General features: G+C 40.9%; 1 protein-coding gene across 1 annotated transcript in view; it reads right to left on the reverse strand.

Moving 5' to 3' along the window:
- Nucleotides 1-15,951, reverse strand: part of cpm (carboxypeptidase M) — a 35,961-nt gene extending 20,010 nt beyond the window's left edge. The window contains exons 1-4 of the mRNA XM_030720213.1: nt 15,888-15,951; nt 14,899-15,093; nt 9,770-9,867; nt 1,848-2,020 (exon numbers count right to left, since the gene is read on the reverse strand). Of these exons, the coding sequence (XP_030576073.1) occupies nt 1,848-2,020; nt 9,770-9,867; nt 14,899-15,082 (455 nt within the window). The 5' untranslated portion in view covers nt 15,083-15,093; nt 15,888-15,951. The remainder of the gene's footprint in view (nt 1-1,847; nt 2,021-9,769; nt 9,868-14,898; nt 15,094-15,887) is intronic.
- Nucleotides 15,952-25,404: the final 9,453 nt, after the last annotated feature.

The raw sequence follows: 25,404 nt of genomic DNA on the forward strand, positions 1-25,404 counted from the left end.
AAAAGAACTTTAAAATACAAATCACTGAATGAATATAACCATTTAATTTATTTTTTAATTTTATATTTCCACGATGACAGGTGAGGCCGTGCCTCACCTGCCTCCCCTGACTGCACGTCACTGATCTACAGTGTGTGTGTTTTTCAAAGTATTTTGGGTGCTGGAGTGTAACTTTGCTTAGCCTTAAAAAAACAAACACGCTGTGACTGCAAAAGTGTGTTTGTGTGTCGTCTTAATCTGAAACACACACACACACACACACGTGAGAAACATTTTCCAGCTTTCATCTTTTGTTATCAATATCTTCATACTAACAGTGGATCCCATGAAAAGGCTGCTGACAGTGCGCAGTGTCACTAATCCACGGAGCCTCATTCCCACTCAGCTGTAACTAAGTGGTTTAAATCAACACCGCACTTAAGCACAAATCTGAGCAACATAAACCTTTAATACAACTTCACAAATATCTGTACTCATGAAATGCCGCATAAATTAAGAACTTAGCATCTAAAAATATGAAAATAAGATGGCTTCTTATAAGCCACCACGGTCATTTCAGTTTTTGGACGTATTCATTTAGTCTACAAGCTTATTAACATGGAAGACGCCATAAGAAAACAGGATGGAGGTGTTCCTGTGCTCGCCGCTCTGCCGCTGACGAGGAAGGAAACTGCAGCTGCAAAGAGTCAGATCTGCTGATACCAGACTCGGAAAGTCTCTGAGTGCCTGCTGTGGAAGTAAAAATAGACTAACCATCCAAGATGTGGTGTTACACCTTCCCCAGATCATGGAGGAAAAATATAAAGATCAGATCTGACCGCTAAAAGCTTTTGTTACAATGTCCCCAGCTGCTAATGCAGTTAGCTGAAGATCTTCTCCAGGTGGCACGTTGATGTTTAACAGTTTTGGGGTCTCTTGGAGATCTGCAGTCACGGGCACTGGGTTTTAGTACTTTGAGTTTGTTCTGTTACCTTCTGATGGTTTGTAAAGGCTGTTTACATCACCCATAGAGACACGATAGCAGCTTAAAATAAACTGGAATTACCATTCAGGTCACCCCCCCCCCCAAAAAAAACAAAAACAAAAAAAACAAACAAACAAAAAAAAACCATACATTTGTATCATCATAATTATTCATTACGTCCTCATGAACTGGATGACAGAATCAGTCATTTTCACAGTGTGTCACCTGGAGAATCTTCCTTCAGTGACTTTTTTTAATCTAATCATTTTTTCAGCGTGGTGTTTGTACTTTATTTGCATAAGAAGATCTGAATACTTCCTCCAACATTGTTTTTAGCCCGTTTTAAACTCACTGTCTTGATGCCACCGTATGTGATGCGCTCAGCAGCAAACAGCAGGCCGGCGGTGTTAAACTCGAGCGGGTGGACACGGCGGATCATTTAGCAGCTACAGAGACAGACGTGCCCCTCAGGAGTGGCTCATAAATACTGCATGAGCATAAACCTGAGTCCTCAACAACAGCTCATTTGTTCTCTTGTACAAGTTCACCTCCTACTCTTTGATTTAAGATGTTAGTTCATGCTTTAGAGTTTGTCTTCAGGAGTTTGCTAATAAATTCCTGTTTAAATACATAAAGAGCAAAATAATCATCTCAGTGGAGTCCAATATTCACGCTCTTTTAGCTCCGTTTTTGGTCTCCACCAGCCAACCAGGAAATATGTTTTACCAGCTGATGATGGGCAGATAGTGCACAGTGGGTCTGTCAGAGCTTAGAAGAGAGCAAAAAAAGGCTTAAATACTCTTTAGTGCTGCAGAGCGTGTGATCTGGTTACCGAGCCGGTTACCGGGTCTTCTGTTTGTGTGTGCGTGCATGCTTGACTCACCTGCCCTGGCTGTTGTAGCAGTTTTTGTCTGCTACATCGAAGCCGTCGGGGTTCATCGTCGGCAGGATGTGGATGCGTGTGCTGTTCAGCAACTGCAGGGACCACGATTCATTTTTGCGGTAACCGTGCACCAGCTCGTTGATTAGCTGGAGGAGCAGCACCCGGCCAAGAACCTGAAAACACAACTGAAACTTACAAAACATGCATGTATAAAAAATTAGGATAATAATAAATGTTGTTATGGAATTTCTGGTTTGCCCCCATGCATGAATATTTATTCAGGAGATGAACAGTATAAAATATAGATTATGTATTATGAAATATCACTTGACTTTAAGGACACTGGGCAAACAGATGTTATAGGAGGCATGGCCGTCCAGCTGTGAAGTTATAATTCTGCACCGCTGCAGCTCCAAGCTTAGGGGTGTTGAACATGCAGTGGTCAAATTGGCCAATCAGAGGGTCAGATTGGGCTCACTGGATGTGTTGCAGTAAAGTCAATAATTAGTCCAGTTTGTTCAATGTTTTCTTCATGGTAATGCCAGAGTGGACATGTTTGCAACGTCATAGTTATTTCCAAGTCGTTGCAATCGTTGAATTTACTTGTAAAATAACTTGTAAACTGCACTTTAGCTATGATAGCAGACTCAATGCATGTGGATAAATTACATATATTGTTGAAACTGGTACTCTGGTACTCGTGTACTGTTTTCTACTCTAAATGAACACGTTTTACTATGAGCCCCATTGTCCCCCCCATGTTCCTAATCAGTTTTGTAAGCAGACTTAATTAAACTAAACCATTATTTCAACATTAAATATTCTTAGATTTTAAGGACGTTCTGGGTGTCTTTCACTCGGTTTCAGCTTTTTAAATTCTCGGCTCAGATTCAGAATGTACTGCTTTACTCTTAAAGGTACATTTCGTACTTTCACTCTACAAAGGTTAACGAAAATGTTCAACACTAGGGGGCAGCGTTTTACCAGTCAGCGTGTTGCGGGTTAACTATTGATATTTCCACCATATAAAATCAGGATGTGTTCTTTATGACTTTCCTGGCTAAATAAAGGATATGTCAACTCATTGCACCCTCTTGTGGTATAAACTGGTATTGCATCAAATTATTAGGTGGGTCAATATATGTGTACAAGGCACACAACAAAATGATCGTTCCAGATCACTCATCCAGCTGCAAGGCAAGCACCTACCCACTGTGCCACTGTCACTTTATTTAGTATCAGTACACAGTATTTCAGTATTTCAAGATTCAAGATTCAAGAAGTTTATTGTCATGTACACCGCAAAACACTGCGGTTATGCTGAGCAATGAAATTCTTACTTGCGACTGCTTTACAAACAATTGAAATAAGCAACTAAGTTAAAATAAAATTTAAGAACTAGTATATTAGGAAAGTAAAAGAAAATAAAAATAAATAAATAATAAAGCAAGTGCAATATATACAGATATATACAGATGAAAGAAAGGCAGGTAATCACAGTTTGGTAATCAGTCAATATATACATTTCTTCAACATGAATCGGTTGTTTTTTCACATTCTGTCACAGCTTTTGTAAATTTTTAATAATGAAAGCGGTTTATTATTAATATACATTACTATGCAATGGTTTTACTGATGTGGCCTACGTGAGAGCAGATTTTGCTAAAATTGAGTCTGAGACCCCCCCCCCCCCACTTTAAATTCCTTAATTTCATCCCACCATTGTTCTTTGTTTTCTGCTTGATGACCCTACATGTTCCCTCCTGATGGAAACCGCGGGGGAGGAAGTGATGTCGTAAGTTTGTGAGGAATCCAAACGCAACCTAGGGACGAGTCATGATGAGGCAGTTTCTCTGGAGACAGACGGGTTATTGGATGGTCAGGAGAGAACAAGGAGGAGGAAGACAAACATCTTTGTGAATGAATGAGAGCCTCAGGAGTCGGAAAGACAGGAGGGTGGGAGAGGTGAGAAGGTGTGTATGCACACACATACACACACACAGACACACACATGTTAGGGCTAGCACTGCCTCCAGCCATCATATTGCTTTCTTCCGTCACTCATTTAAAGTCTGTCTTTTCTCTGTTGCCACCACACAAAAACACACCTTTGTCTCTATTTCTGAATCTGCATTTTTAAACCATGAATTGAACCTGTTTCGAAATTCTTTTCTTTCAGAGCTACATTGTTGTCCAAGGACTAATAAAAACATCATTGATATGCACTGTTACATTAGGCTTGGAGTGGAGCAAGTTTTCAGCGTGGGAATTTTATCTTTTTTCATGGTTGAGGAAATTAGATCTTGCTTTCCTGTGCTTTTTTATTATTGATGTGGTCCTTATCAGTGTTTGAGGCTCAGGGATCTTCTGCTGGATGTGCTGCTCTTTGTTTCTCTCTTTCCCCCATTCTCTCAGCATTTGCCTAATCTGCACTAAATGGTATTAGAAAGTCTAAAAGGCCGTAGCAGAGACAAGTAACCAGCGCGGTGAGCGCACGCACATGCGCACTCACACAGTTGTCCTGTGGCGCTCCCAGCCTAAACTCGAAGAGCGGAAAAAATGATTTCATATCAATCCACAAGGCTTAAAAAAACCCCAAAAAAAAACAAGTAAATGAAAGTCAGTTTATCGATAATTTCAGTTAGTTTTAGTTAGTTTTGTAAACTCACAATTCAGTTTTAATTAGTTATCGTTTTTTCCTTTTAATTATAGTTTTTATTTATTTCAGTTAACGACAATGTTTTTTCAATTTCAGTTTTCGTTATTTCGTTCGTTTTCGTTAACTATAATAACCCTGGTGTGCAGTGAAGTGGAGGTGAACCTCAGTTTGAACCAACATTCAAGCTCAGCAGAGTCTGTGTGCAGTTTGCAGCTTCTGGGAAAGCTGACTCACCCTCATTCTCTCCATCGCCCACCCACCCACGCGCACACACACGCACACACACACACACACAGTCCTACAGTGTCATAGTGCGTTGGCTGTTGATTATTGTTGGATATTTCAGTGATTTAACAGCCGGCTGCTCCAAAGAACCACCTCCCTCTGTGGCCTGACAGTCACCTGTTTGAAGACCACTGTAACGCACAGCCGGAAGTTACATCACTGCGAGTAGTGTGTCCAAATAAATCAACACTGGAAGCACAAAGGAAGGGGAGCAACGTAGAAAACTGACCACAGTTAATCTACAGAGACATAATATTAGGAGGAGACATGATACTCATGACCCTGATTAGAGGTAGATTCTTAAAAAGGAGGCAACTGTTGAACAAATGATGATGTTCAAATGACATTTATCCATATTGGTGCTTTTTATATTTATCAATATTATATTATGACGTCTACTAATGCAAATTCCTTTTCAACTGATCAGAACAGCTGAGCTCATTTTGCTCCTAAGGTGCAGAGTGCCACGTTTATGTTGGCTCCTAGCAGCATTTATCAGTGTTTTCATGATGAACTGTCACAAAAAACAGAGGATGGAGGAACTTCTGTCTCAATCTCAGTGCTGATTATCCTGCGAGAGGTTGCTTAGAAACTTAGACCAAATTCTGAAGACTTGTTTATAGTTTAAATGCTGATTTGGTTATGGCAGAGGTGGTGATGTCGTAAAATATCAGATTCAGTGAATGAAATACCTCTTACACTGCATTTTGTAGCCTTTTACCTCAGTGCTGTGTTATCATCATATAATGTACTCTGTACTGATGAAAACACAGTACAGAGTACATTCGTACTAAAGACATTAAAATGAGTCTCTAGGGGAACATGAAGCCAAATTTCAGTGATGGTGCTACAGGAAAAGTCCCAAAATTCATCATGATTCATCCTCTGGGGATTAGGAATCTCAGTCCAAAATTACATCCATCCAACAATTAAAAAAAAAAAAAATTACTGTTAAAGTGAATAATGTGAACTCTCAGTGGCACTACAGGAAAGGGGGAATGGACCTGAACTATCTAAGTTTCACTCTAAAATCAGGATTTATCCACTGGGGAACACGAACATCTGTCCAAAGCCGTTGAGTCATTTACCAAATGACAGATGTTGACATTAAAAGAGACAAACGCTAGAACTGGGATAACAAACAGGCCTCTAAGTGAATCTAAGCGAGGGTGATGCAGCTCACTCAGAGGGCTGGGTGAAAGAGGTGCTGTCTGTTTAAACTTTAATTAGTGTCTACAGGCAGCGTTTAAAGCTGCTGAAAGACATCTGTTTGGTTTAGCATCACTAAACAAAGCAGCAGTTATCCATTTCTAACGGGGCAGACTGCATTCCTGCTGCTGACATCATCGCGTCAGACCGTGATGAGTGTTTGGGTTTCAACACCGATGACAGAAACATCCTCCGACCTCGACTTTGTCGTGCGGTGGATGCACCGTGGATGTTCTTTGCTTCAGTTTTCCAACACAAACATCAGCGTATAAAAACAGCACATGTGCACCAGTTATGTGGAAAAGAAAGTGCATCCTCTTTACTGTTTAAGGCTAGCAGGTCTTAAAATTGGGAAAATACATCACGTAATGTATGACACACAGTGTCATTACTTATTTAAGAAAAATGAAACCAAAAGCAGGATGTGGAAAACTGAGTACATCCTTACTGCTTTTATGGGAGTTAAGAGGCTAAGAAGCAGCCAGGTGCTGATAATCAAAGACACTGATCAGTAAATGTGAGCACATCTATAAAAGCAGAAGTTTCAACAGTTTGCAGGTCTGAAGCATTCAGCTGTGTGTTAGCACAACCTGATCTTACAGAAGGGTTATAAGGTCATTTCCAAACCACCTGAAGTCCATCATTCTGCAGTAAGAAAAAAACAAACATTCAACACGGCCGCCAATCTCTTCAGGAGTGAATGTCCCAGCAAATTCACCCCAAAGTTCAGATCGTACAAACTGCAAACAAACAAGAGGGACATCTCAGACTCTACAGGCCTCAGTTAGCATGTTAAAGTTAAAGAGTGAACAAGTATGGCTTGTTTGGGGGGGGTTGTCTCCTCTTCTCTCTAAAAAAGAACATGGCAGCACAGTTTAGGTTTGCAAAGCTGCATCTTAACAAACCACAAGAGACCTGGAACAATGTTCTTTGGGCACCTGAGACCAAAGTGGAGATGTTTGTCCATAATGCACAGCACCATGTTTGGAGAAAACCAAACACAGCATATCAGCACAGATACCTCAGACCAGCTGTCAGCACTGTGATGATTTGGGCACCTTGCAGTCATCTGTCCAACAGCTAAAGCTTGGCTAGAATTGGGTCATGCAGCAGGACAATGATCCCAAGCGCAGAATGGCAAGAAAAGAAAAGAATCGAGGTCCTGCAACGGTCCAGTCAGAGTCCAGACCTCAAGATTAAAATGCTGTGGTGGGATCTTTAGACAGCTGTGCATAAATTAATACCTGCAAGCCTCAATGAACCGACTCCACACTGTAAAGAAGAGTGGGCTAAAATTCCTCCATAATAATGTGAAAGAGTGATAAAGACACACAGAATGTTATTACTGCTAAAGTACGTTCTACAAGCTGCTGAATTATGGGGTGTACTTAGGCATGCAGTTACTCTAGGAAAGCTGGACAGGGCTGTAGAAGGTCCTTAACCCAGCAGCAGGACTGGTATCTGCTCCTTTGTGAAGGTGCTCTGTGCTTTTCACAGATGAGAGCAGGTTCACCCTGAGCACATGTGACAAATATCAAAGGCTATGGAGAAGCTGTGGAGAACAGGCTATGCAACGGCACCCTGACTGCCATCAGGTATCAGGATGAAATCCTTGGATCCACTGTCACACTCTACACTGGTGCAGTGGGTCCTGGGTTCCTCCTGGTGCACAACAATGCCCTGCCTCATGTGGCGAGAATATGCAGACAGTCCCTGGAGGATGAAGGAAACGATACCACTGCCTGGCCCCCACGCACGCCTGACCTAAATCCAGTAGAACACGTCTGGGACATTATGTTTCAGTCTATTCAACACACCAGGTTGCACCTATCCAGGAGCTCAGTGATGCCCTGGTCCAGATCTTGGAGGAGATCCTTGAGGACACCATCAGTCGTCTCATTAGGAGCACTGATATTGTCAGGCATACATACAAGCACGTGGGGGCCACACAAACTACTGAGTCCCATTTTGAGTTGCTACAATGAAATTTTGGCAAATTTTGCTGCATCAATTTTTCACTTTGATTTTCAGGTGTCTTTAAATTCAGCCCTCTGTACGTTGATAATTTTAATTTTAATTTCCATCCTTCCACATCAGTACAGATATTCAACAGGATTTTCCTCATTGAGCTCTGATGGATTTTCAAAGTGTTCCTTTACCTTTTTGAGCAGTACATTTCATTTCCAGCATTAGTTTTCTAGTGATCTTCTACAACCTGCCCCCTGCTACCCAAAAAAAAAAAGAATTAGCTGGAAATCACTGTGGGGATAAAGATAAGATAACTAACTACTATAACTACTGTTGGCACCACTGAAGCCAAATGAGAGTTTCTTAATGGCAGTCAGTAAAGCTGTGGTAGAATACACACAGACACTGCACACTACACGACACCTCTTCAGCTTTCCCGTTAGCCACCCTGCTGTTTTAATTTGTATGTATGAGTAGATTCAGAGAAAGAGCCGTTTTCCAAAGCTTTCCTCAGAACGATACACTCCACTGGCTCTGTTTGTGTGTGTGTGTGACCAGGCGTAGCGTGTCTATTTAAGGACATTTCCATTGACTTTCACACACATTTGCAGCGTGATCAGCAGTCCACTGTCACCACAGCAACCTGACGCCGGTCAAAGGTTTCAGTCTGGTTTTAAAGGACGTGCACGCGGACTTAATTTTCTGTCCCCCTACGGTTTCATTTTCTGCACTAATTATGTCATGTTATTAAAACTAATCTTTCATTTAGACTGTTCATGTATTGTAACGAGGGTTCTAATCTTTCTATTTAGCTGCAGTGAAGAAGTTAAAGCTGTATGCAGATAAACTGCCTTATTACCTGTATAACCTATAACCTTCAAATCTGGCAACTGTCTTTTTTTTTTTAAAACAAACAAAAAAACCAACTAATCTGGTTACTACATGTTACAGACATCTACAGATCTAATGAGGTTTTTATTCATCTAAACTTGTCAGCATTTTAAACCCCCCGGGCACAAAGAGTGAGTGTGCAGCTGGGCGGCTCATTAGGGTGAAAAATGGGCCCTGAAATCAGCAGTTTGAGTCACACTCGTGGCGTCTCCTTTTCCTTCCATCTCTGTGCAGTCGGAAAGCTAATAATGCATGAGCATAAATCCTGTATAATGCTGTCTGTCTCTGGCCACATGCTAATTTGGCAACTTTTCAGAAACTTGAAATTTTTATCTTTCAAATCAAATCTCTTACATGGCGTGAGAGATTAAAGGCATGCCTCCCTGTTGTAGTTTATTTGTTTTATGATAAGGATAAATGAGGTGAAGGAAATGCCCCCCCCTTCCTGTACACTCCTTATGTTCTTTTCACTGAGAGCTTCATTCAAATGCATTCATATACATATAATAAAATACACTTTTTCCATTACAGAAGGAGAAATATGGCCAGTTATTAACCGACCTGCCTGAGTAAACTCTGAATGTGAGATTCCTTTGCTGTGGCAGCTGGTAGATTGTTCTAAATTTTTCCCCTTGTTTAGAATTTCATGACGGTTATTTCTGTTGAATTCATATCCACATACTTCTTTTATTGCTGTGTAATGATGTTGACTTGACACACTGTCCATTTCATCTCAGAATAATACAGGTCACCACGCACTCTGTTGTCCACACACAAAGGAATAGATGGGGTGCGCTGGACTCTGAATGGCTTTTGTTGATCCCTTTAGTCCTGCTTCCTGTTAATGGGGAGTGGCACTATTCTGTCTGTGTGTGAATGTGTGAATATGTGTATGTGTGTGTTCTCTTACCTCATTTCCATGCATGTTAGCCACATATTTGAACTCTGGGATGCTAACTGTGTGCTGGCGAGGACTGACGCCCAAAGCCAACACCCACAGCTGCTGACCTGAGAGAGACAGACAGTAAACAGAGCGTTTAGAAAAAAGATAAAAGTTACATTTTGTGCAGACTAGCACAGAACTAACTGAACAATGATTAACCAGGAGTAACTGAGGACTTTGGGGGAATTTGTGGACTTTGTATAGAGTTGGTACTTCCTCGTATGTGGCCCAAAAGAAGGAATCTTGCTCTGGCCAAACAATGTTTGGCTTCCTCTTGTCTCTTCAAAGTCAGCAGTAATTATTCAGCCCTTATGATTATTTTTAGTGCTTATGAAGTTATTTATACAAATTGTCATTTATAATTTGATTCTATGATTCATATTATCTGATTGAGCTGTTTGCTTTGCTCTTGCTAAATTGCTTAAATCATTTAGAATGCATCCATTTTCATTGCTATGCAGATGATACTCAGCTTTATCTATCCATGAAGCCAGATGACACACATCAATTAGTTAAACTGCAGGAATGTCTTAAAGACATTAAGGTCTGGATGACCTCTAATTTCCTGCTTCTAAATTCAGATCAAACTGAAATTCTTGTTCTCGGCCCCACAAATCTTAGAAACATGGTGTCAAACCAGATACTTCCTCTGGATGGCATTACTTTGGCCTCCAGTAACACTGAGAGAAATCTTGGAGTCATTTTTGACCAGGATATGTCCTTCAATGCACATATTAAACAAATATGTGGGGTTGCTTTTTTGCATTTGTGCAATATTTCTAAAATTAGAAACATCCTGTCTCAGAGTGATGCTGATTCATTGATTATTTCGTGTTTTGTCATGTCCTAAAAGCTCCCTGAAAAGCCTTCAGCTGATCCAAAATGCTGCAGCTAGAGTACTGACAGGGACTAGAAAGAGAGAGCAGATTTCTCCCATATTGGCTTCTCTTCATTGGCTCCCTGTTAAATCTAGAATAGAATTTAAAATCCTTGTCCTCACCTACAAGGTCTTGACTGCTCTCACTCTCAGACTGCTGGCTTACTTGTGGTTCCTCAGATATTTAAGAGTAGAATGGGAGGCAGAGCCTTCAGCTTTCAGGCGCCTCTTCTGTGGAACCAGCTCCCAGCTTGGATTCAGGAGACAGACACCCTCTCTATTTTTAAGATTAGGCTTAAAACTTTCCTTTTCCTTATAGTTAGGGCTGGATCAAAAAGAGTCACTTGTGTACTTTTGTGTGGTGTGGAACACCAACGCCAGGAACTGTCTTTAAAGAAAATACCACAAGGGAAACTGTATTATGTACATGTGTATATTTTAGACTGTATAATCCAAAACAGATATATAGGATGAGCAAGTTAGGGGTAGGAATTAATAAGCATTTGCTTCCTCCTACTCCTTTCTGAACAACAACAACAACAACAACAACAACAACAACAACAACAACAACAAGAAAAAAGTCACTGATTGCATACAGATTTTTTTTTATGTGTATTATCATGTTTGAAATAAAGATTGATTGATTGATTGATCAGGTGACCCTGAACCCTCCCTTAGTTAAACTGCAGTGCTGTGGGCCTCCTATGATACACTGGGCATTTCTTCTTCACTCACCTCTTAATGTTTATACCCCACTCTGCATTTAATCATTAGTTATTATTAATCTCTGTCTCTGTGTGTCTTTTGTCCTGTCTCTCTCCCCTCAGCCCCCTCAGCTGATAACCCCCCCTCCCTGAGCCTGGTTCTGCTGGAGGTTTCTTCCTGTTTAAAGGGAGTTTTTCCTTCCCACTGTCACCAAGTGCTGCTCATGAGGTTTTTTTGATCGTTGAGTTTTCTCTGTGATCATTGTAGGGTCTTTACATTACAATATAAAGCACCTTGAGGCAGCTGATTGGGAGCTATACAAATTGAACTGAATTGAATTCTGGACATCCTTCTTGAGAAAGAAAACAGCCGTCACTGAACCGAGGATGGGGCCTAAAAGTCCATCTTTCATCATCTTACAGTGGTGTGGTTGCAGCTATTCCTGAATTGTCACGACAATTTGCATGTTAACGATCGAGAAACTGAGTTCATGACAACAAACAAACAAACTCTTCTGAAAATGGTCAGGCACTGCGACACGGGAACAGATGAAGGCATGAATAAGCGTCTCTCCTCTTTTGAAACAATATATCTTAATTTACTCACATTTCTTCAAAAATAAGATCTAAGTTATGCACATTGGTATGAGAAGCAGAGAACAGGGGCGCTATAGTAGATGAGGACTATAAATGATGGACTTTAAATGATGAAACACTCGAAACACAAAAATATCGTTGAAACAGCTGTGAGAACGGGTAAATTATTTAGAAATCAAGACTGTTTCTGTATCAGGCTGTAAACATGTTTATTTCTGCTGTAAAGTTTTAACACGAGTCTCTATGGGGACAATTAGAGAAGCTGCAGTTTTACATTCGTTCCCCACTCACTTCCATTTTATTTCCACTTTAAGTCCTGAGTTTCAAATACAGTGAAGGGCAGGTGAACACTAAATATTCAACATGTCAATCACAAGGTAGCCATGCTAAAAGCTCACTCTTCTTTATCATCTATTTAATTTTATGTGGAAAATAAAAAATGTACAAAACAAAAATCATGAAGTGTTAAAAAAAAAGACCTGAAACCAGAGATGATAAAGAAAAACTATAAGTGTAATATTATTTTCTCACAGGCTTCAACAAATATTGGCTTGTTTTATCTTTTTTTTGCAACCTGAGGAGCGCCCCCTGCTGGTTAGAAAGAATGATAATATAAACTTTTAAATTTTAGTAGTGAACTAAAGGTCTACAAAGAATGGCCTTACCAGTGCTTCAGCCACTGTATTTGAAGGAACTACACTCTTTGCTCTTTCAGTATCTTTCAGCTCGTTGCTCCGGTTTGGCAGCCTGCAGTTTTGAGGTTTTAATAATGCCTCTGCCATTGAGTTTCCTTACACACAGCTTCTGTAACTGTACTGTACGCCGGTACTGCAGGTTACTCACTGAATGAAACTCTACAAGTCTCAGCAAGTCTGCGACACAGTCACGTAAATCACAGTAAAGTGTGAATTAGTCATCGCAGCAGCAGCCCGAGGGAAAAACTGACTCGCTCCGAAGGGACGAGATGGCACTCAAAGATGCACAAATACACACGAGCTGGACGCGGGCCAGCTGGTGTCCTAGATTAGCTCAGATTAGCTCTGTGTGTGACAGATTAAGCAGTCTGGGATTAAATTAACCACCGTATCCAGTCCCGTCATATGATCCACCAACAGACACAGTCAGGTCAGTCAGACAAAAATCCTGGCTGGCATAGAGACTGACACCTGATGCTTTATCAATCACACATCATCCTCTTTGTGTGTGTGTGTGTGTGTGTGTGTGTGTGTGTGTGTGTGTGTGTGTGTGTGTGTGTGTGTATAAGGGAATCTGTCTGAGAACAAGCTGTGTTTCAAAGCATTAAGATCACCCAAACCTGTGTATGCTGCTCTGGACGCGCAGTCGCTTCAACCAGTTCGTTCAAACTGATTCACTTTTGCTCACTTTTTGTTACAGGTTTAATGTTAAATGGATAAAACTGTCAATCATGCAAAGCTGGTCTGAGAGTATGTTTCCTGCAAGTCCTCCTGAAACTCCAGCTTCCTTCCACAGTTCAAAGACTTGGACCCTAACCCTAATTTGGTCCTTCTGAATTGGTCATGGATGTAGTGGCAGATAAAGTGCTGCTGCCAATAAGATGCTTTCCAGTTCATATTGCAAAGTGAAACTAAATTCCACTGATTCTGACTCCAGCACCTCTGACTGAAACACAGCCCTAACCCATGTATTTTATGTAAGTTTGTATTCATCACTCCAGAAGGCCTGCATTACTGCACAAGCATGAAAGTATAGAGAAAGTTAAAAACAGATTCAAAGAGTCATAAAGAGAAAAATAAAATAGTTTCTGTAGAGCCACCATAACCTGCAGCATATGTATCCCACGATGAATTTGAAGGGATTTTTAATGCCTTAAAAATAATTTGTTCAAGTGGACGGGTCCTTAAAGAGAACATTGACTTGTACAGAAAGGTAGGTTATTATGCAGATTAGTTGGGCTGTATGCAGCTCATTAACTAAAGTGAATTTGAGACCTCTGATATAAACAGTAGAAGAGAGATGATAAATGAATAAAAGATTTTAAAGGGAAAAAATGTAAACAATGCAAAAAAATTACAAAATTAAATTAGAATAAAAAATAGACAATAATTAAAACAGTGAACAATAATTGAAAAGCAAAAATGTACAGCAGCTTTTACAAGACTCCACAGAGCTGCAACCCTCCAAAGGTGATCATCCTCAGGTGGCTGTGGGGACAAAGTTTCACCTGAGCGAATGAACTGAAACTGTGCAATGATGTGAGAGAATTTACTGAGTGAGGAAAAGAGACACGAACGCACCGTTTCCTCTTTGGAAACTGTGGCTCTCATCAGGGTTCTCAGCTGGAAAACACGGGACGAGGAGAGCCGTTTCAGACCAGTGTCAGGGGACAGAAACTTTGCAGATATGCAAATTTCATCTGTGTGCTGTATTGTGAGCTTATCTGTGTAAACCTCTGAACTCACTGTTCCCATGTGCTAGTGTAGTATGGCGGTGCAGCGCCTCACAGAAAGAAGGGTCTGGGTGAGTCTGCAGGTGTTTGCTGGGGAGGAAGACGAGGCCTGAGAAGGCCTCTCACTGTTCACTTTTTAACCAAATTCAGTGACAGTTAGTTTACACCGGCTCACAGCGACAGCTGCCTCAGGCTCAAATCTCACCAGTTTTGAGATCTTGATCTCAAAAAGGCCCCAAGACACTGGCACGAGAACAATAACATCCTTTATAATATTATCCCCATATCCGCTAACAGCCATCAAAACAAATGGCTTAAATAAAAATGTGTTAAACACACGCTGTGGGGGAAAGTCTTCATGACAAACTCAGCAGTACAACAACTGATGCTGATAAAATCTTTGCTTGTTATTGTCACCATCACAAGCTGCTGTTTCACACCTTGACAACTGATTCTCAGGTAGGACAGGAAGCAGCAGGAGCTGGGTTACCTTTTGAAGACTGGCCGATGCTGTACAGGTGTGTGATCTCGGGGTTGGCGGCGTTGACCTGTATGAGGAACTCCTCAATCTCCCGGTTGTTGTGGTACCGAAACTCCAACGTCCAGGCGGGGGTGGGGAAGAAGAAGAAGAAGAAGAAGGGTGGGAGGAGGAAGAGGACGAGCGATATCATCATTGCGGTGAGACCTGGGAGGGAAAAACAAAAAGATGCAGGGTACTCGTCGCAGACATTTGAACAGCACAGTGAATTGTGAGGGATTTTGTTAGCATTGCATCAGTATTCAGTATTTAATTTTCAACCAACTCAAGAAAAAACACAGTTAAGTGTTCAGATACACAACCAGTGAAATCAGTCAACACCTGTAACTGTTTATGTCACTAGCTCCTAAATAAGATCCATTTTATAGGACCATTGTTCTGCTTATTCTTGTTAACTAAGTTGTGCCACTTAAAAGTAAAATAAGTTTTTTCTAGCATTAAAAAAAAGATTTAAGTTTAAAGTCAGCAAAAAAAAAAGAAACCTACCAAATATAACAATAACAAAATATTTAAGAAATTATTAAGGAACAACTAACTTTAATTAAAAAAAATATTACAAGTTATCTGATGTCATACAGTTAAGTTTAACTGCAATTAATCAGTTTTACTTTTTAAAAAAAAATAGTTTTATTAATCTAATAAACAGAAGAGAAACACCACGAACAAAACAAGATATATGGAAATATTTTTAATATATATATATATTTTTGTGAAAACACACGCAGTAAAACAAGAAAGAAACCAAATGATTTTCTATAGAAAATCACCAAAAATATATTTTAGCCAAATCTGAATAGTATCTGAAGATACTATTAGCTACAAAAACAGCCACGATTAAAGTGCTGTTTCTCCAGAAATAATACTGCATATGAATGCTGTTTAAGGTCAAACATGAGCCACAGAAACACCGTCAGGTGAGCGCTGACGGTCACAGCTCTTACCTGCGAGACACCGCAGAAACACGGAGAGAGACAGAGAGAGTTTAAAGAGCGCTCCGCGGCGTCTGTCGCTCCTCCGAATGAATGAGACTGTTTCACCGGCGGGTGTCCCTCTCTCTGTGGGAGGGGCGGAGCTTCTCCAAGTGTGTGTGTGTGTGTGTGTGTGTGTGTGTGTGTGTGTATACGCCAGGTTTATGAATGAAACAGAGCGGTGATTCATTCAGTTTAGACAGAAAGAGGCTCACATATTCCGCGCTTCACCTCGGTCGAGTTAAAGTACGCCTGAATGTGTGCTGACAAGCACAAAATATCCAAATGTGTTCAAAGGGAGAGGTTAGTAACACAAACAAACAAAACAAACAAAACAAACAATCAAACAAACAGGAAACGGTGATAGTGGGAGGCTTGGCAGACAATATTAGATTTTAGCCTAGCTAATGATAAGAGAACTGCTTCACTGGAGTAATATTAAGACAGGTCACAGGTATAATGGGTGTATGGGTGTATGCGCATGTTTTAATGAGAGACGTCCTGACTGATAACCAGTGAGCCATGTTAATCCTGCAGCAGTAACTGTAAATATGTAAAGCGTACACAGACTGTACAGTACTGTAAACAGGTCGCTGCCATCCAACTGCCAGTAAGTTACTGTAAATTCAATTACAGAGAATTACTTTATATTCTGCTCACAGTAACTGTACCTAAGATAAAAATTACTGCAACTATTTTAAATCAACAGTAACTTCACTGTAAATACAAATTACTGTAAAATCCAGTTACAGCAGCTTTACTGTAAATGCATTTATTGCAGGATGTAAAACATATTTACAGTAAAGCTACTGTAAACACTTTTTATGTGTTTATATGTAGGCAGAAAGAATAAGCTGGAAAGGATGCCCAGCAGGTTGATTAAGGATAGAGATGGAAATGTATTAACTAGAGAAGAGAGCATGCTGAGAAGATGGAAAGAGTCCTTCAGGGAGCTCATGAATATAGAATGTGAGAGAATGGAGGACAGACGGAGGATTCATTAACTGGTGAATCAGGAAATGCAGAGGATTAATAAGGAGGAAGTGAGGGCAGCTATGAAGAGGATGAAGAAGGCAGCTGGTCACAATGACATACCTGTGGAAGGATGGAGGTGTCTAGGAGAGAGGGCAGTGGACTTGTTACCTCGACTCTTTAACATAATCTTGGAGAGTGAGCCTGAGGAATGGGGAAGTGTACTGGTACTGATTTTCAAGAGCAAGGGTGATGTGCAGAGCTGCACAACTAACAAACAAAAAAATAATCTGAATGCATATGTTGCTCTAAAACCGGTGTTTAACTTTCAGCTCTGATCGTGCCTTTCCAGATGTGCAAGCTGCCAATTCCACAGCCACTCTGGTACCATCAGAGATGCAGGATTTTGAAGTTGGATGGTTCCTGTCCTCTTCAGTCTGGAGGATGCTGCATCCATGCTTTCCAAGAACAGTTTCAAATTTGGTTTTGTCTGACCACAGAACAGTTTTCCACTTCGCCTCAGTCCATTTTTAATGAGCTTTGGCCCAGAGAAGACGGCAGTGTTTCTGTGAAGGCTCAGACTCAGGCCTGGACTCAAATGCAGGACACAGAAATAAACAGAGATTTATTGAAGGCATGGAGGACAAACAGATCATTTTGCAAGGCAGTATTTTGTGAATGGAGTTGGCAGAGTGGCAGGCAGATGGTCCACTGAATGTCCTCCACAGAGGACTTGCTTTAGGATTCTCTCTCTCCGAGTTTCTCAGGGCTGGAAGAGTCTACACAGAGGAGAGCTGGTGTAGTCCAAGGTTAGCAAAATCCAACCAGAGTTAACACCTGGGACATGGGAGCCAAACAACACTACCACAGTAAGTATAATAATCCTGTGCCGACTGAAGGAATTATTTAGCCTGAAGTAGGAGGCAGATAACAACCCATTGCACACAGATGAGTTAACTGCCAACAGCTTCCAGGTGCATCCGGCAGGAGGGCGGGGAAGCCTGGAGGAACCCCGCCCATGAAACAGACTGGCAGAGCAAAACCAAAACCAGGAACCTGGCACAGTGAACTGTTCACTGACTGATTTCATGCCTGTTTTTAATGCAGTGCCACCCGAGGGCCTGAAGTTCAGGTATCCAATATCGATATTCAGCCTTTGTGCACAGAGATTTCCCCAGATTTTGTGAAGATTTTACGTACTAGAGATGATGAGATATTCCCAGTCTTTGAAATTTTATGTTGAGGAATGTTATTTTGAAACTGTTTAACAATTTATAGACAACTTTTGCAGATTGGGGAACCTCTGCTCATCTCTACTTCTAAGAAGTTCTGCCTCTCTAAGATGCTGTATTTATATTCAGTAATATTACTGACCTGTTGCCAGTTAACCTAATTAAATGGAAAATGTTCCTGCAGCTGTTTCTTTTTAATACCACTTTTCCACCCCTTTGCTGTCCTGTCCCATTTCTGAGACGTTTTACTGTCATTTAGTTCAAAACATTTGATGTTTTCTGTGTTCTGTTGTGCAGAAAACGTGTGACCCAGCTTTCTTGGAAGTGGGGTTATGTCACCGATGATGGTGCATGGTTCCATGAGTTTCTCAGGAAGTTGAAGTGTCTTTGATGAGGTTGTAAAGGTCCTTGAAAATGTTTATGAGGTCTGATGAGGTTATCAGGTCCTAGAACTGGTTGTAAAGGCCCCCAAGGTGGTTATAAGCATCTTCCCTGATGTTGCAGAGGTCTTTGAAGAAGTAGTGTCAACAGGGAATTTGTAGATAATTTTAAGGTTCATGTAGGTGGACACTGGTAGATTATAAAATTATTGTAGACTTTGTTAGGGATGGTGCCTGATTCTTTAAAGCAGATTGCAAGGCATCTCAAGGATGAACTTGTATGCATTTCCTTCAGGAAGTTGAGAGATTGTTCAATGGAGTTGAATACATTGCTAAGGTAGAAGGTGGTTGATGGCATCCAAAGGGAGGTTGTAGGAGTCTGCAGGATAATCTAGAATCCCTTGTAGGAGTTGTAAGAGTGTTTAAGAGCTTTAAGAGAGTGGAAGAGCTTCATTTGAGGAGCATTTCACCTTGATCCTAAAATGAAAAGTGTGTCTTAAAAGGACAGTTTGTGTGAAATTTGAAAAAAATGGCACTATGGCACTCCCTAGTGCCATAGTGCAATATAGTGAATTAATAATTTTTTAAGAAGTGTGACAGCACTAGAGTTCATTGGACCTTTTATGAACTTAATTTTACTCTCAAATGGCAACAAATGTTTTCTCACTCAACATAACCCTGTTTCAGTAAGATTTCTGTCTTTCTTCCTGAATGTTGCACATTTTTATACGACACCTTAAAACTCTCCAGCATTCAGCTCTCGGATGTACAGTAACCCTGTTGTGCTGTCACATAGAAATGTTTTATTCCTGTCACGAGTAAAAACTGGAATAACGACTGTGTGATGGTGGAAAAGGGTTTCAAAAATAAAATCAGAGGGGCCTGCAGTGATGCTAGATTGGTTTGTGGTAATTTGACGCCATCTGCTGCCTGCAGCTCTCAACTGCAACACAACAAATTCCTTTGAGGCTCAAATGAGAACTGAAGAACTGCATGTGGCTTAAATGCAGCCTAATCCTAATTTTACCCCTATGTGGTTTGTTGGATTATGGATTTCAAGATTCAAGACTTCATTTGCCATTTGAACTTACACGCAAGGTTTTGGGTACACAGGATTTCAAGAAGTGAAGAAAGTTGTAAGAAGGATCTCGAGGAGGTGTGGGGGTAACTGAAGACTTTTCAGAAGTTATGGAAGTCGCTGAAGGAAATTTATGGGTCCTTTAAGTGTTTGTAGATGACATTAAAGAGTTTCTAAGATTCAGAGGCAAGTGAAGCGGTTGTGGAGAGTCTGAAACACTGCAATACTTAAGGTTGCCGCAGTCTGTGAGAAGGTTGAGAAAGTCTTTCCCCATGTGGAGTTTCTAGAAACTCTACATGGGGCTCTTAGTGAGGATTATGATTGCTGAAGCAACTTTAGGCATCCTTAAAAGATCTGTAACTGTCCTTGAAGTATTTGTTTATATCAATAAATAATTTTTAGAAGACCATGAGGAGCTTCTCCAAGACTATGAGCAGGATGTGGAAACCTGGAAGCTGTGGTTATTGTCAAATCAATTGTATGAGGTTGCTGGAACGCATTGATAGTTGTAGAAATCAATTGAGAGCCTATATGGGTCTTTACAAAAGTTATTATGTTCAACTAAAGGGTTTTAGGGGTGCCTAAAGAGGTTGCAGGGGCCCTTGGGGTAGTTTTTCTTGGAGTTTCAGAAGTCATTTAAGAGGCTGTAGAACTTCAGGAAGTTGTAGGGATCCTTAGAAAAACTGTTGTGGTGTTGATGTGTTTTTAGAAGTCACAGAAAAGCTTGTACAGACCTTTAAGTTTTGGGGAGTTTGCAGGACACGGGGGGGTTATAGAAGCTTTTGTAACGGGTTAGGGTTAGCTGTAATGATTCTGAAGAACTTGCAGGTGTACTTAAAGTGGTAGAAGAGCTTGCTCAAGAGATTATAGATCATACAGTGGTTGAAGAGGTTGTATGGGTTCTTGGAGGTTACACTGATGTCCTTAAGACTGTAAAGGCAACATGATAATGTTATAGGGTGCTTAAAAGAAGATGTTGGGATACTTACAACAGTTACAGATCCTTTTAGAGACTGAAGGCCTAACTGAACCGATTTTAGGGTCCTTGTGGTGATTGCTGTGGCCCTTGAGTGGGCGATGGTACCTGAAAATGACTACTTATCAGAGTTTAACTGGTCCTTGGGAAGGTTCTGCAGGGCTGTGGAAGTTTTGCTTTTCCTACAATTGCAAGTAGAGGTAGGAGAATTTAGTGTGTGCAGTGTTACAGTGCTTATTTGGTGTACATCTTATAACAGAAACAGTAAGTATGATACAAGCTGAGCCATTAAACTTTTGTATTTTTTTTTTCCTTTCGGTTATAGCAAAGTTAAAATTAATATTCTGGTATTTCCTTCACTCTGTCAAATATAGTTTTGGGGTTTTTCAGCTTATGCTTGCACTAAAGCTAACTGACAGCACTAAAAGTGTTTTTAAAACTGCTGTCTTGTACATTGAGGTAATAATGTAGGAGTAATTGTGGCTCCTGGGCTCTAGCTGCCTGACTGGCAGCTCATTTAAACAGACACAGTCAAGGAGATGAGAGACAAGGTTCAGAAACAGGGAGTTAATGAAGCTGGAGGGATGAGCGACAGGTACAACATCACTGATACACTCATCCCTCTCTCTGTAATTGAAACCTCATTTAATGAAACACAATGCTGATTTGCCGTTTCTTTACTAAAATCAAATACGACAGAAAAAAAAAAAAAAAAAAAAAAGACGAGTCAGGGTTTGCCTGAAACCAAAGGAAGAAAGTCTCCTCATACTCTTTAAAAGTCTCTCTAAAGAGCTGACTCACAAGACAGACACGAGCAAAATGAGTCTTTTTAGAAGTTTTAAAGGACCTTGAAGAGGTTTTACTGTGATTGAACGGGTCGTACAATTACTATTCTCAGGGCATCATGAATATCTGAGACAGGCTATCAAATAAGTGTCACTCAGCCCCACAGAAGCCATTTTTATTTAGTTTTATTCAAACAGCCAAACCGACCAAAGAGAATATTTTTGTTGTGCATGTGACTGGCTGACTGGGAATTTGATGATACCCAGACTTTTCCCACTGGTGTCAAAATAAAGCAGCGATGTTGATGTTTGAGTGCACTTATGTTGCTGATAAGATTAATTTAATCCCTTTGGGAATATCCTGATCTCTCTTTTATTGTACTATACATAATATTAATGTGTTTTAGATAGTTGTTTTTTGCAGACATTTGTATTTCCTAGAGGATAAATCCACGCTACGTGAGGTGATCTCTAGTGCACACTGACACTAAGTTTCAGTTGAAAGGCATCTATGGTTTCTGAGATTAGTTGTATTGATTTTAGTGATCCATTTATTTACACTGGACTAATACTTCATGACACTTAAAATGATAACTCAAACACATTTATTCATACACAAGGAAGTGCACTGAGATTTAGAGAACAGAATGCAATGTGTTCACATTTATATAACACTCTTCTAAGCCTCACTGACCACTCAAAGCACTTTAAACCACACATTAATGCAGTGCTTCTATGCCATACACTTTATCTACCTCACATGACCAGTACAGAATCACCAGTTAACCTAACATGCATGTCTCTGGACTGTGAGAAGATGCTGGAAAACCCATACAGGCACAGGGAGAACATGCAGACCTCATCTTGGAGTCAAACCAGGAACCTTCTTACTGTGAGGCAGCACTTGTAACCACTCAATCAATGTGCCATGGAAACACAAGTAATAAAGCACAAGTAATGAGAAACTGAGACATGACGTGCTATATAAGCTCAGAGGGCTGAGCAGATAACCTGTATGCTGCTGGGTTATTGCAGGAGCCCGGGCTTGAATCCAGACATGCAGCCTACCTGTAGCTGTTGCAAAACCTGATCCAAATTACTTGGGTTAACCCCACAAGCTACTGCCAACCAGCTACTACACACCAGGGAAGGCAAAGGAGTAATGAGCCAGAGGTGAAGCCCAGGTGAGTTTGTGCTAAGAGAGAAAGAAAGAGCAATTAAATTACAGGTGTGCCTCCTGAGCACAATAACAATATGAAGAGAGAAAGGGAGAGAGAATAAACAGAGCGGGGAGAATAACCTACCCGGCTACACTGTATTTCAGCCCAGGTTTGTCCAGTCATTGGTAGGAATTTTCAATATCAGCCACTTCTTCAGGCAAACAGTAATTCAGACAACCCCAATGAGAAAAAGGATTAGGACAACAATTTACCCTGCCCAGGATAGTTACCAGGACCCCACCATAGAGCCAGGCCTGGGGAGGGTGCTCGAGGGAGACCACCTGGTGGCTGGGCCCTAGCCCGCAGGGCCTGGCCGGGCACAGCCTGAAGAGGAGACGCGGGTCTACTTGTATGGTCACGTTCCTGTGGGAATGTGCCAAGTATGGCATGAAGGAGGGGGTGTTTTGTGTGATGCTTGAAGAATGTGTTGATTTTAAATAGTTAAAGAGCAGGAAAATTCTCTAAATATATCTACATTTATTTTCTCACTCTTAAATCATTTCCATGTTTTGTGAATGACAGATTGAGCACTGCTACCAGTTAATTTAATACTTAATTGATATTGAACTGTTATTTCCTGGAGTGGGAGGAGCTACTAACGATATAGTTAGGAGTTGCAGCTAATGATGGGCAAACTGATTCAATTCTACACATAGCTACATATTTCAACAGACTATTTATAATAATGATCAACACATTTTGGAGGAATTCCCAAACAGCAAAGCAAGAAAAACTTTGAGAGTGTTAAAGGCATCCAGCTGTGACTGCAATGATGTGTGTTTCAGCAAATAGTATTTCCCCCTGTTGTGTTAACATAAAAAAAAGGCTGCTATATTTCTTGTGATAACCATATAGGTTTTATGGATTGTGCCGCATGCAACAAACATTTTGCTAACCACGTTAGGGCTTTCCATCCATGGAGACTTACCTGCTGACCTAATTACCTGTTTATATTACATCTGCAGAGGCCAGTTTGTTTTCATGGGCCGCATGAATGCAAAATAGGCCACCACACAGAAATAAACCAGAAGAATTGTTTTAACTAAGATGTCTATTAACAAAATACCACACAAACTGTGTGGTTTATTGCACTCTGCAGTTTTTCACATCTGCTGATGCGAAAGAAGGAAAATGTGTGCGCTAAATGGAATTGTTGAGAGTAAACCGGTTGTTTCCTCAAGCGATGTAGAGAAAATAGCGAAAGCTGACAGATAGTGTGTGTACGCGTGCTGTGTAGTAATTATATCAGCAGTCAGTGCTGATGGATGATTAAGGTTCTGTATGCAGCCTTAGGCACCTATTAATCTGATATCAGTGCTGTGATTACTGTGCAAGACTGAGAGCTGGAGTCTGTAGTGATTATTGTAGTATCATAACTGTATGTGTCAACAGTTTTTATGCCAAAGAGGAGATTCTTCAAAAGAGACAAGGTATTAAAAATAAAGACGTTATGTCATTTTCAGTTAGTTCACACTTCAGGATGTCATATTCCTTGTGTGTATTACAACAAAGTATGTAATGGCTTCATTTTAAAATTACAACTTGTATTAAAATTTGACTCTCAAAATACTACACATTACTTAAAAAAATACTTCCAGTATAGACTATATATATAAAAAATTCTCCACTTGCCCTGTGGGTGGTATTTGTCCTCCAAGCTCGGGTCCTCTACCAGAGGCCTGGGAGCTTGAGGGTCCTGCGCAGTATCTTAGCTGTTCCCAGGACTGCGCTGGACAGAGATCTCAGATGTTCCAGGAATCTGCTGGAGCCACTCTCCCAGTTTGGGGGTCACTGCCCCACGGGGACCACTGTTACCTTCACTGTCCTCATCCTATCCAGCTCCTCGGTATTTATCCAGCTTCTTTTGTTCCTTCTTCTTGATGTTCCCGTCACTTGGTATTGTAACGTCTATCACTATGGCCTTCTTCCTCTGTTTGTCCACCACTACGATGTCTGGTTGGTTAGCCACCACAAGTTTGTCTGTCTGTATCTGGAAGTCCCACAGGATCTTAGCTCTGTTGTTCTCAACCACCCACGAGGGCATATCCCATTTTGACCTCGGGACTTCCAGTGGCTTCTGTCTTTGGTCAGCTTATTATCCCAGTAGAGTATCTGACAACTAATAATAATAATACCTTAGACTTATATAGAACTTTTCAAGGTACTCAAAGACACTTTAAAATTTCATGAACTTTTCATTCCCACCTCAATCATACTTGGTGTAAAGCCCTAATGTGTCATTGCGCCCAGGGACACAATGACAGCATCCGCTCAGATGAGGACTCAAACCAGCGACCCTCTGGTTGCAAGGTGAGAACCTTCCCACTGCACCACTGCCAGCCCACTGACAGGGAGGAGGTGGCTGATGGTTGCTCCATTTCTTAGTCGGTATCTGCAGCCAGTCTTGTTGATGATCTGACTGAGGGGGTCCAGTTTTATAGCTTAGCCATGATCTTGTCTTTCAGGTCAGCTGCTCTGCTGTCCAGTGTACTAGTTGTTATTGGGGCTTGATACCCAATCTCGAAGTGTGGGGATGATGATATCCCAACCTGTCGTCCTGGCTCCCCCTTGCCGTAGCATTTGTGTTGTAGCTCATCAGTCTACGTCACAATGCTACGCAAAGGGGAGCCAAGACGACAGGTCATCAGGGAGATATCGTCCTCCCATACATACAAGTTTAAAATGAGACTTCATAAAGGAATGAGTGAAATCCCTGTGACTGTGGGCATCATTCATATACAGTCTATTATTCAGGTTTAAATATTTTTTAAAACAAAGAAAACACAATCACAGATTATTATGGCTGCAGTGGAAGATTCTGACACACTCTTCATCTGTTTCTTTCTT

Source organism: Archocentrus centrarchus, chromosome 23 (genome assembly GCF_007364275.1).
Source record: "Archocentrus centrarchus isolate MPI-CPG fArcCen1 chromosome 23, fArcCen1, whole genome shotgun sequence".
NCBI lineage: Eukaryota > Metazoa > Chordata > Actinopteri > Cichliformes > Cichlidae > Archocentrus > Archocentrus centrarchus.